Raw genomic sequence first — 12,081 nt, 5'->3', positions numbered from 1 at the left:
AACGGGGCTTTAACTCTTCTTTATGCCATCAGTGTGGCAACGTATGAAGAAATACATAAAAGAACATATAATGTTCACCCTGAACCAAAACGTTTGCTTGCCACTGACGATATACAACTTTATTACAAGTATACAAATCAGCAGAACATCCTATGAGCTTGGTTGGTGTAGTGTGTAACACAGCTGCTATGTGGCATAATGTTATTTTGCTCGACACGGTTCAAATCCAGGTTGTAGCGAACTTTTAATAATTAGTCTTGTATGTATTTCTTCATACATGGCAGTGATGTAGTGCTCACTTATACAATCGTAATCGCTGCAATGGATATGGGATGCATTTTTGAACATTTTCAACAATATGTTTGCAAATGTGTGACGGAGGCAGACAACATTAACGTTACGTGGACTTTGAATGCCGCTTAATACCCAATTGAGATCGGCTTGTGCCGCTCAGAAAAAGGATCCTTCCACAGACCACTTTCCGCACTCGGCGCTACTGTGGTTATTCCTGCATGTTCTGTCGGTGCACGCTCCGCTAAAGCCGCTGCCCCCCCCCCCTCCACTACACTACAGCGGCTCATGTGCCTCTTCAAGCGCGTTCCTGGTTTCAAAACTCCGCCAATCACCCCTAACAGCTTGTCGAAGGATCTCAGCATCATTAAATTAATTCAAAACTAGAAGAAGAGGCGTATTCTGACCGGCTGTACGCTCTCGTTTAACTTCCGCTTAGTTCATGTCCAATACAGTCTGTTAATGTATAAATGTCAGCTGTCTATTACGGAATCTTACAGACACAAACAACACTGATGGCATAAAGAAGAGTTAAAGCCCCGTTATTATTGGACATGGCTACAATCCGAAGCTGAAGGTGTATTGGGTGCTCGCTCCTTTAGCTTGACGCACGCTCCTAATCTTGAATCTAGAATTGATTGCTCTACCTTACACTCTCACTCTACTTCCACAATCATCCATGTTTTATTAATGTACAACAATAATTAAGCTTCTTTCCCGGAGTTTTTTGTGCTTTCTCGCCTAGCAGGTCTCCGTGGATCATAGTTTTGTGCGGACCCCGGTTCTGACTCCTGGCATGGCTCTGCTGACACCTGCTGCTGGCAGGGCCGGGTCTAGGCCTGGGCAAGAGGGGGCCTGGCCCCCTCAAATAAATGTTGTGCCCCCTCAAACTAAATCTACTAAGCACATAAACTAAGCACAATGCCCCCTCAAGATTTGTGGCTGCCCCCTCATACATGCCTGTCTAGACCCGGCCCTGGCTGCTGCCATCATCATTACTTTATATATGATTCATATTACTGTCATCATAAACCAACATCTTTCTGCTCTCCCTCCCCACAGAAGCCTCTGTGGATGGTGGTTCGACCTGATGGTGGTTGTCCCTGCAGTGGTCCTGACGTACACCTGTTCTGCTACTTGCAATTACTTGTATCATTTCTGTTAGAGATATTGAATGTATTGTACATCTGTTAAATTGTTGATTCTGTACACATGACATCCATTGCAGTCTGTCCATCCCGGGAGAGGGATCCCTCCTCTGACGTTCTCCCTAAGATTTCTTCCCTTTTTTTCCCCATTGAAGGGTTTTTTCATATTTTCGGGAGTTTTTCCTGTGCTGATGTGAGGGGTTCGGGACAGAGGATGTTGCATGTGTACAGACTGTAAAGCCCTCTGAGGCAAATTTGTAATTTGAGATTTTGGGCTATACAAAATAAAATGAATTGAATTATCTTAGTGTCCCGGATATTGGTGTCTCACGGCTGAATTTTTTGGGCTGAATATTGTAACCATGATTTTTTTTGCGGCTGAATATTTTAACTGATTTTTTTTAAGTTGAATTTTTTGCAGTATTTTAATGTTGAAAAACAGTCAGATACATAATTTCAATGCATAAATATTCAGTGCTAGAAATTATATCACCTTTTTATTTCAACCCCCGATGACAAAGATTTACTTCCATACACCCGGCTCTGGTGACGTGTTCCTCTGCGACACAGATGTACACCCTGGAGCCTCAAGGTTGTCAATATGTATAACAAACAATAAAAGAGGCAAGGATGATAGGGCTGCAGACAAACCATTATCCATGGCCCTTTCTCAATACCTGAGACGGCGAGAACGGACTTGCGTTCCCGCGAGAATAGAGTCGGAAGACAGACTCGGGAGTCCTGATTCGCAGGTTCGGGAGGAGAACGGACATTTCCGCAATTGGAACAGCAGCTGACTTGATGACGTCACCACGTCAGCTGGTCTTGCTAATATGTTTTAATTTAGTTTTTGACTTAAATATTTTACTATTAACAAGCTGTTGTCTCATTTTCATTTAAAATTAGTAATGATATATATAATATCGAGCACCATATATATAATCAGTCATAAAATAATTAGCTTTATCATTTTAGGAGGAGGAGGTTGGATACAGTAACAAAAAAGAAACTATTATACTAAAATATTTGAATGCACACACACCTACCGTTTGTCTTGTTACTCAAACATCAAGAGGCTGATAATCAGTGTAGTGGTCCTCGTACAGCAACCTGCTGACCACACATCAAAGACCTTACAGAGAACTATACAATAATTCATATGTGGAATTATTTTAGTCATTATTATTATAATTCAGAGTTTCTTTGAAGCTGAAGTTCTGCTGCCGATTTAGAGTCTTGAGGACGGTCCCCTCATGTCCTTTAATTAACCCTCACGTTGTCCTCGGGTCTCTCTGACCCTCGGCAACATTCACACAAGAGAGGCCTGCGCTGTTCGGGTCAAAACGACCCGACAAGGTCTCGCGAGATGACGGCTAGCTACGCGTCACCATCAGAAGGGCCGGGACCGTCGTCTCGTCTCCGTCATTCGGGTCAGAACGACCCGGCGAGATGTCGCGAGATGACGGCTCGCTACGAGTCGGCATCGCTCGGGTCTAATCGGCTCGCTCCGGCGAGCGCCTCAGCCCAGACGACGGCGTCGGGTCAGTGTGACCCTCGCCTCGGCAACGTCATTCGGGTCAGAACGACCCTGCTCGTAGCGAGCCGTCATCTCGCGAGAACTCGCGAGAACTCATCGCTCGGGTCTAATCGGCTCGCTCCGGCGAGCGCCTCAGCCCAGACGACGGCGTCGGGTCACACTGACCCTCGAATTGTGTCCGTCGTTCGGGTCAGAACGACCCGGCTCGTAGCGAGCCGTCATCTCGCGAGAACTCATCGCTCGGGTCTAATCGGCTCGCTTCGCCACCGGGGGGGGGGGGGGGGGGGGGGGGGCTGGGGGGTGGGGGCTTCGGCGAGAGATGACGTTTTCCTACATGTCACGATTGCAATGGGTGAATGTGTTCCGAACCTCACACGCACACACACAGAGAGAGAGAGAGAGAGAGAGAGAGAGAGAGAGAGAGAGAGAGAGAGAGAGAGACGATAACATGCATCGCCGCCGAGTGCGAGAGAGGCTTCAGGTACGCGATCAACGTCCGCAAAAGATCCACACAAAGTATAATATCCAACCGCGGCAAGGCCTCTCGAGTTGACCTTTCGCTGTATGTCGCAATCAAAAGGGCCAAAGGGTGCCGAACCACACACACACACACACACACACACAGACAGAGCGAGAGAGAGGGATTCTTTTGGTTTTTCAAAAACACTTTATTTTTCAACATTCCAAGAAAACAATTCACAACATCAAATCAGCTCAACACAAAGCACATAATAAACACAACCCCAAATAAACAAAAGTACTAGTAGAGAGAGAGAGAGAGAGAGAGAGAGAGAGAGAGAGAGAGACCTCTGCGCTCCTTTGGCTCCTTTAGTGATGCGGTGCAGAAATCCCTCTACGTAGTCCACGGCGTGAAGGCCTCCGGGAGCCGCAGCTGCAGTCGGAGGACTCAGCGGAGGCCTCCTCCTCCTCCTCCGTGCGTGCATGCGTGCCTGCCTGCCTGCCTGCCTGCCGGAATCGCGATCCGCCGCTCCACTTGTCACTTTTTATTTTTGTGAGAGCCATTTATTTAGCCTGTGAGCTTTCTCCTCTCCCTTCTCTTCGTTCGCGAGGAGGGGCCTCGAGGAGCTGTTTTTCTTCCGCCCCGATCCTCCCCTTTCTACATTACATTACATGTCATTTAGCTGAGGCTTTTGTCCAAAGCGCCGACGTACGAAGTAAGTGCATTTTCACATAGAGTGAGCGTACATTTTTCATCAAATAAGCAGTTTGAAAACACGTTACAGAACAGTGCCATTACGAGTCCAATTCAAGTGCTACCATTTGTCAGTGCTACGGTCCGCTAGTGTTTTAGTCGAGGTCTGAAAAGGTGCGTCTCGACTTTTCCCGCGGAAGACGTAGAGGCCCTCCGCAGTCCCGACGCCTCATGTCGCAGAGCTCGTTCCGCCATCTGGGAGCCAGGACGACTGCAAAGAGTCGCGATCTCGCCGAGTGCTTTTCTCTCAGAGCGAGGGAGGAACAAGCGGCTTGGCAGATGCAGATCGGAGTGTCGAACCCCGCCGCCGCCTACCTGTCCACCGAGGTCCCTCGCCTCCTGTACAGCACCCCCCCCCCCCCCCCCCCCCCACACACACACACACACACCCTCTGCAGAGGTCGGTTGGAGGAAAAGGAAGAAGGGGGGGGGGGGGGGGAAAGGCCGCCGCGGGAATATAAGTAGCGGCTCCGACCCACAGACGCCAGCCGGTGACGATGGCTTTCTATCTGAAGCTAGCGACCGCCTTGTGTCTCGCCGTCGCAGTCCCGCAGAGTGACCCGCGCGTGCCCTTTTCGGCGGTTTCCTACGCGGGGCGCGGCAGAGCGGTGCGCAGAGACCTCGGAGGAACTGTGTCCATCCGGTGCCGAGCTGTTGTCGGAGCGAGCCCGAGGTCCCTGAGGCTGGTCAAGAGCGTCGGCGACGAGACCTTCACGCTCGCGGCCCGGGGCGCCTCGCCGAGAAAGGTCATGGTCGACGCCGTCGTCGGCGGAAGACTTCGGTTCAGCGGGACGTTCCCGGACTCGGAGGCCGTCATCGAGAACCTGATCGCCGAAGACACGGGCCAGTACTGGTGCTTTTACTCGGGGCGCGAGCCTGGGTTCGACCTGTCCTTGGACCAGCGGGGAACCGGGTCGGTGCTCCTGGTGGTGGCGGCTGGCCCTCCTCCTTCTCAACATTCACGCAAGTTTCCCAAAAGGGCTGCGGGGGGTGTAACGCAGGCTAGCTAAACGCGCCGCGGGCTAAACGCATTTTATTTGTATTTCATTTGCTGTTCCCGACGACGACGACGACGACGACGACAGGTACGGCGAGCTGGGGCGACGGCTTGGCGGCCCTGGTGGCGAACGTGACCTGCGTCGGCGCGCTGCTTCTGGGAACCGCCGTCGTCATAGGGCTCCTCGCGTGGATCATCCACGAGGTAGCCGCGTAGTCCGAGTGGTGTGTGTGTGTGTGTGTGTGCGCGTGCAAGCTTTTCTCAATCCCTCACAACAACAACCGTTCGTGTGTGTGTGTGTGTGCGCGTGCGTGCGTGCGTCCGCAGACCCGGATGTGCCGAACGGCCGAGCGCGCCCGGCGGCCCGACGACGCCGTTTACGAGGACATGCGGCCGACCGTCGTGCCCTGAAGACGAAGCGAGGGAGCGAGCGGGCGGCCACTTCTCACCGTCGCTTTCGCGTGACGCGAAGGAGCACCCGGACCCTCGTGCGACACGTGTTTTCCACGTAAACGAGCACCCGTCCCCGTCGCTGCGACTTTGGAGTCCGTGTGCGTGTGTGCGTGCGTGCGTGCGTGCGTATGTGTGTGAAATAAAATAAAAGGTTAAAACCAATCTCCACGTGTCGTTGCCTTGTCGTGTAGCGTATGGCACAAGATTTGAGGGGCCGCTTGTGACAATTTAATTCGCGGTGGCCACCTCGGTTCGCGTACCCTCGGTCGGGGTTCGTGTGGCCGATGACATCGATGTCGGTGACATACTAACGAATGCGCACGCGGAAACGGTCGCGTGCTACTCACGGATCGCCTCGACGCCGGGAAGCGCTCTGCCGACATGTCGACTTTCTACCTGAGCCTCGCGGCGGCGACCCTGTGCCTCTCCTGCGCGGCGGCCCCGCGCGGTCCCGGTGAGCGTCGCGTGCTTGTTTCTGTGTGTGTGTGTGTGTGTGTGTGTGCGGGCGAGGCGAGGCGAGGCGAAATGATTTGGGGCGTGGTTTTTTTTTAAAATCGTCGCAGGGCCCGACGAAGCGGTGTGGAGGGAGCCCGGAGAAGCCGTGACCGTCCGGTGCCGATCTTCCCATCCGAAGCCCGAGTACCTGAGTCTGATGACGGGTCGCGGCGCCGGCGGCCGCGGCGACGTAAGGGTCCTGTTCAAAGACGACCAGCCGGGCGGCGGCACCGTCGCCCCCGAATACCGAGGCAGACTTCGGTGCAGCGAAACGTTTCCGGACGTGGACGTCGTCATCGACCCCGTGACTCCCGCCGACGCGGGACGGTACGAGTGTGTGTATTTGAAATACGATCGCCAACGGCGACCCGTGGAGTTGCCGGGCACGGGGTCGGTGTTCCTGGTCGTGCCGCAGCCGTCGTCGCCGGGTGAGCAAAAATATTGCACGCGCGCGAAACAGGACATCGCGTCGAGGCCGAGCGAATGACCCGCTCTCGCTCGCTCTCTCTCTCTCTCTCTCTCTCTCTCTCTCTCTCTCTCTCTCTCTCTCTCTCTCTCGTGTCCGCGACAGGCGAGAGGTGTCGAGACGAGCGATGGGATGACACCCCCCCTACGACACTGGCGACCTGCGCCTTTGTTGTCCTGGTCGTCGTCGTCATCGCGTGGTGCTTCGCGTGGACGCTCCTGAAGGTAGGCGCCCGACCAACAAAAAAAAAAGCCTCGCGACGCCGCAATGACTAACGCGTTCGTTTCCGACACAGGCGTGCAGGATGTCGAAGGAAGCGCTGCGGCGGTGGCGGCAGCGGCAGGAGAGGAAGAAGCTGCAGCGGTTCCCCCTCGACGACGTGTACGAGGACATGAACGCGACGGTGGCGCGCTAGAGACATCGGCCGACCGGGGCAGAGAGAGAGAGAGAGAGAGAGAGAGAGAGAGCGCGAGAGAGAAATTCCAGCACCTCGGACAGACGCCACCCCCCCCCCCCCCCCCCCTCCCCCTGACTCTCTGTCCGCGCGTTTGCCTGCGCTGGCTGCGCTGGCGGGTGACCAAGGAGGAGTTTGTGCAAAGTTCTTGGTAAGAATCATGAAAGTATACATGTCTCTCTATCTCTCTCTCTCCTCGCGCGCTCGCAGATAGAGCTTCAGGGGGTGTGGGACGCGGGGGCCTCTGTCCGAGGTGCTGGAATTTCTCTCTCTCTCTCTCTCCTCGCGCGCTCGCAGATAGAGCTTCAGGGGGTGGGGGACTCGGGGGCCTCTGTCCGAGGTGCTGGAATTTCTCTCTCTCTCTCTCCTCGCGCGCTCGCAGATAGAGCTTCAGGGGGTGGGGGACTCGGGGGCCTCTGTCCGAGGTGCTGGAATTTCTCTCTCTCTCTCTCTCCTCGCGCGCTCGCAGATCTGTCCGAGGTGCTGGATTTGTGTGTGTGTGTGTGTGTGTGTGTGTGTGTGTGTGTGCGTGCGTGTGTGCGTGCGTGCGTGTAGGTGACAGAAGAGACAGCCAGAAGAGACAGAACGGGTCGGCGAGAGAGGCGATACTAACGTCGCGCGATAAAGTCGGGCGAGGCGACGCGCGAAACACTCGTCTCCCCGAAAGGGCCCGAAGTCATGACTGCCGCGACGCCGACCGCGCTCGAGCTCCTCGAACGTCTTTTCGCAGATCCGGTGGAGCCGCGAAAGGTCTACCACTACTCTGACATGGGAGAGGGAGAGGCTTCGACCGCGGCTGACAACAAAGAACGAGAGCTACGAGGGGAAGAAGAAGACGACGACGACGACGACGGCGACGGCGACGACGACGACGGCGACGACGACGACGGCGACGACGACGACGGCGGCGAAGAATACAACCCGGAGAACGAAGCTTTGTCTTTGGAGGAGGAGGAGGAGGAGGAAGGAGAAGAAGAAGGAGAAGAAGAAGGAGGAGAAGAAGAAGGAGAAGAAGAAGAAGAAGACCGCGTCGTGGGCGAAAGACCCGAGACCTGCACCTTTCCGTCCAAAAACGGCGAACTGACGTGGTCCTCGACGGCGCACGGCAGACGGGGCGCGACCGACGAGCAGAGTCGGCCGGGTCCGCCGACCCCCGGGCCCACGGAGGAAGCGGCGTCCCGCGCCACCGACATCGCCTCGACGTTCCGGCTGTTTGTGACGCCCGCGATAGAAGACATTGTCCTGGAGATGACCAACCTCGAAGGTCGCAGAAGATACGGGGACGACTGGAAAGGCATGGACCGGGTCGACCTGCGCGCCTACGTGGGCCTCCTGATCCTGGCGGGCGTGTACAGGTCCAGAGGGGAGGCCGCCGCCAGTCTGTGGGACGCGGAGAGCGGAAGGGCCATTTTCCGCGCCACGATGCCGCTGAAGGACTTTCACGCGTACTCGACACTGTTGCGATTCGACGACCGCGAGACGAGGCGCGAGCGACGAGCGAGCGACAAACTGGCGGCCGTGCGAGACGTGTGGGACGCGTGGGTGCTCCGACTGCCGCTCCTCTACAACCCGGGGCCCGAGGTGACCGTGGACGAGCAGCTGGTTCCGTTCAGAGGTAAGCGGCGGCTGCGGCTGCGGCGGAGGGGCTTTTTTTTATTTTCTTGTAAAGATTCGCGAAAAGACAATGCCGATGATGATGATGATGACGACGCTCTCTGTCTTGTCTCTCTCTCTCTCTCTCTCTCTCTCTCTCTCTCTCTCTCTCTCTCCTCGTAACCCCCCGCCGCCAAGGGCGGTGCCCCTTCAGGCAGTACATGCCCAGCAAGCCGGCGAAATACGGAATCAAGACGTGGGTGGCGTGCGACGCCAGATCCAGCTACGCGTGGAAGATGCAAGTGTACACCGGCAAGCCGACGACGGGCGGCGGCGGCCCCGAGAGGAACCTGGGGATGAGGGTCGTGCTCGACGTCACGGAGGGCCTGGCGGGTCGCAACGTGACGTGCGACAATTACTTCACGTCCTACGAGCTGGCGCGCCGGCTCCTGGCCAGGGGGATCACCGTGGTCGGCACGGTTCGAAAGAACAAGCCCGAGCTTCCGCCCGCTCTGCTGGCGACGAGGGACAGGGCGGTGTTCTCTTCGATGTTTGCGTTCACGCCCACCACGGCCCTGGTGTCCTACGTGCCCAAGAAAAACCGCAACGTGGTGCTCATGAGCACGCGGCACGCCGAGGCCGAGGTCGGCGACCGCCCGGACGGGAAGCCCGCGATCATCCTGGACTACAACCGCAACAAGGGAGGCGTGGACAACCTGGACAAGGTGATCGGCACGTACAGCTGCAGGAGGATGACGGCCCGCTGGCCCCTGGTCGTGTTCCACAACGTCGTCGACGTGTCCGCCTACAACGCCTTCGTGATATGGCGAGAGGTCCGTCCCGACTGGATGTCCGGCAAGCGGAGCAAGCGCAGGTTCTTCCTCGAGCGGCTCGGAAAAGAGCTTGTGACGCCGCTCGTCGAGAGGAGGGCGTGTCTCCCCCGCACGGAAGCGTCCGCGGCGGTCGTGCGGGCCGCCCGGAGGGCGCGCGATCGAGCCGAGGCGGCGCCGGAGGCGGAACGGGAGCCGGAAACGCGGGCGGCGGCCGTCGCCTCGGCTCTGTCCAGGGTGGCGAGCAAGAGGAAGAGGTGTCAGATTTGCCCGTCGAAGAAGGACAGCAAGACGCACACCGTCTGCTGCGCGTGCAGGAGGTACATCTGCCGGGGCTGCTCGCGCGCGTTCTGCCCCGCCTGCGCCGACCGGCGTGTCTCGAGCGACGGAGGCGGGGGGCGCGGAGACGACGACGGCGGCGACGACGGAGGCGCGGCGCGCACCTGCGACTATTGGAGGACGCGAGGACGACAAGGCGTGGAGGGGGGTGACGGCTGAACGCGCGCGTGCGTGCGTGCTACTACTAACGGAGGGCGGGGGTGAAGGCTGAATGCTTGACGTAATAAAAACACAATGGATGTACACACCAATCTGCATTGTCTTTATTCACATTTACACAAATACTTGACGGATACATACATACATATATATATATAGTTTGCTTACTATAGTAAAAGTTGCACCGTTTAACGTGAAATTCTAAATGAGTCTTCCTCGTCGACACGGACGCGGTCATAATACGCGACTCGCGCCCCCTCCATTGTACCCACAATGCATCGGAGCAGGCTCGCCTGTTGTTGTGAGAGCCAAATATCCCAGAATGCATTTCAACCTAAGCGGCAGGCGACAACGACCGACGGAGGAAAATAAACACACAGTCCGAGTTTTATAAATACTACTTTATTTAAGTAACGTTATGTAATTTTATGACTAAAGTTAGTTGTTAAAGCAAACGTTTGTCAACAGCCTTTAACGTAACAATCTGCCCCGTGGACGTGTAGCGGACATAACGGACCGTCATAACGGACACCCTCCAGCGCCGGGAGGTCAGCTGATCATCTCGCAGCCCGCGGAGAGCGGCCTGTTTTCGTCGAGTCTGCTGTGAAATGCTCCGCCGGTCGTTTTCGCGTCTCCGTAGCGGTTTATACGTGAGACTCGTCGAGCTGTACCACGACGAGTCTTGGTACGTTTTCTAACGTGGTGTCAGAGACGGAGGTTGTTCACCGTCTGTTTGTTTAGATTCATAACTTCATGTTTACATGTAACTTTTGTACATACGTATTGTCTGTATGCGCCGAGCGCAGCTTGTTTATTGTCCATCGTTGTGCATTAAAACTAACAATGTTTTAATTAAAGGACACGAGGTGAGCACCGCGCTCGAGAGTCTAAACTGGCGGAAGAGCTTCAAAGAAAATCTGAAGCTCTGACTTGTAAAAATAATGAATAAAAAAATCCACATTATTGTACTCTGTAAGATCTTTGATGTGCGGTCAGCGGCTTGCTGCACGAGGACCACTACGCTGATTATCAGCCTCTTGATGAGTAACAAGACAAACGGTAGGTGTGTGTGTGTGTGTGTGTGTGTGTGTGTGCATTAAAATATTTTAGTATAATAGTTTATTTTTTGTTACAACCTCCTTGATAAAGCTATCTATTTTACGACTGCTTATATATACAATTTCTGAGACAAAAAATGAGACAAAAGCTTGTTAATAGTAAAATATTTAAATCAAAAACTAAATTAAAGCGTATTAGCAAGACCAGCTGACGTGGTGACGTCATCAAGTCAGCTGCTGTTCCAATGGCGGAAATGACCGTCCCCACCCCCCCCCCCCCCCCGAACCTCCCGAGTGTATTCTCGCGGGAACGCAAGTCCGTTCTCGCCGTCTCAGGTATTGCGAAAGGGCCATAATAGTCTTGCACAGAGAGGTGAAGGCTGAACGCGTGACGTAAGCGCGTACGTTCGTACGTGCGACTGCCGGAGGGCGGGGGTGTGTGATGGCTGAACGCGTGACGTAAGCGCGTACGTACGTGCGTGCGTACGTTCATACGTGCGACTGCCGGAGGGCGGGGTTGTGTGATGGCTGAACGCGTGACGTAAGCGCGTACGTACGTGCGTGCGTACGTTCATACGTGCGACTGCCGGAGGGCGGGGGTGTGTGATGGCTGAACGCGTGACGTAAGCGCGTACGTACGTGCGACTACCGGAGGGCGGGGTTGTGTGATGGCTGAACGCGTGACGTAAGCGCGTACGTACGTGCGACTACCGGAGGGCGGGGTTGTATGATGGCTGAACGCGTGACGTAAGCGCGTACGTACGTACGTGCGTGCGACTGCTGGAGGATGGGAGGACAACGGGAGGGATAACGAAGTGAATATATGCTTCGATCTACAGAGGGGCCGTTTTAAAAATCGATACCCAAATGGTGAGAGCCCCAAACCCGGGGTAGTAGGGGACCATATCGAGAAAGAACCTGCTGGCTTTTCTCTGCATTTCTATGTGTGAAATGTGTCGGTGTGTGCGTTTCTGTCTATGTTGTATCATATTTGATACCTTTTGATGAATGCATAAATGTCAACCATCGTTTGTCGGTGTTAATGTTT

At 55.1% G+C, this 12,081-nt stretch overlaps 2 protein-coding genes across 2 annotated transcripts; both read left to right on the top strand.

Annotated features, from left to right (window-relative positions):
- Nucleotides 1–5,692: 5,692 nt before the first annotated feature.
- LOC119210873 (uncharacterized) lies at nt 5,693–7,081 on the top strand. Its single transcript, XM_062561981.1, has 4 exons — nt 5,693–6,093; nt 6,203–6,562; nt 6,706–6,824; nt 6,896–7,081. Exons 1-4 carry the CDS (start codon nt 6,021–6,023, stop codon nt 7,013–7,015), a joined length of 672 nt encoding a protein of 223 aa, XP_062417965.1. The 5' UTR covers nt 5,693–6,020; the 3' UTR covers nt 7,016–7,081.
- A 352-nt stretch (nt 7,082–7,433) lies between these two features.
- LOC119202680 (piggyBac transposable element-derived protein 4-like) lies at nt 7,434–9,975 on the top strand. The gene is made up of 2 exons (XM_037457108.2): nt 7,434–8,669; nt 8,846–9,975. The coding sequence occupies exons 1-2, from the start codon at nt 7,733–7,735 to the stop codon at nt 9,973–9,975; spliced, it is 2,067 nt and encodes a 688-aa protein (XP_037313005.2). The 5' UTR covers nt 7,434–7,732.
- The last annotated feature ends 2,106 nt before the right edge of the window (nt 9,976–12,081 follow it).

The sequence above is a fragment of the Pungitius pungitius genome, chromosome 4 (genome assembly GCF_949316345.1).
Source record: "Pungitius pungitius chromosome 4, fPunPun2.1, whole genome shotgun sequence".
NCBI lineage: Eukaryota > Metazoa > Chordata > Actinopteri > Perciformes > Gasterosteidae > Pungitius > Pungitius pungitius.
Note: the sequence above shows the minus strand (reverse complement) of the source record. Positions and strands in the feature narration are given on the sequence as shown.

Excerpts from the sequence above, each read along its gene's own strand:
- LOC119210873 (XM_062561981.1), top strand. The coding sequence starts at position 6,021 with ATGTCGACTTTCTACCTGAGCCTCGCGGCGGCGACCCTGTGCCTCTCC. Across the intron at positions 6,094-6,202 it reads GGCGGCCCCGCGCGGTCCCG|GGCCCGACGAAGCGGTGTGG; the intron begins GTGAGCGTCGCG and ends AAATCGTCGCAG. Across the intron at positions 6,563-6,705 it reads GCCGCAGCCGTCGTCGCCGG|GCGAGAGGTGTCGAGACGAG; the intron begins GTGAGCAAAAAT and ends TGTCCGCGACAG.
- LOC119202680 (XM_037457108.2), top strand. The coding sequence starts at position 7,733 with ATGACTGCCGCGACGCCGACCGCGCTCGAGCTCCTCGAACGTCTTTTC. Across the intron at positions 8,670-8,845 it reads GCAGCTGGTTCCGTTCAGAG|GGCGGTGCCCCTTCAGGCAG; the intron begins GTAAGCGGCGGC and ends CCCGCCGCCAAG.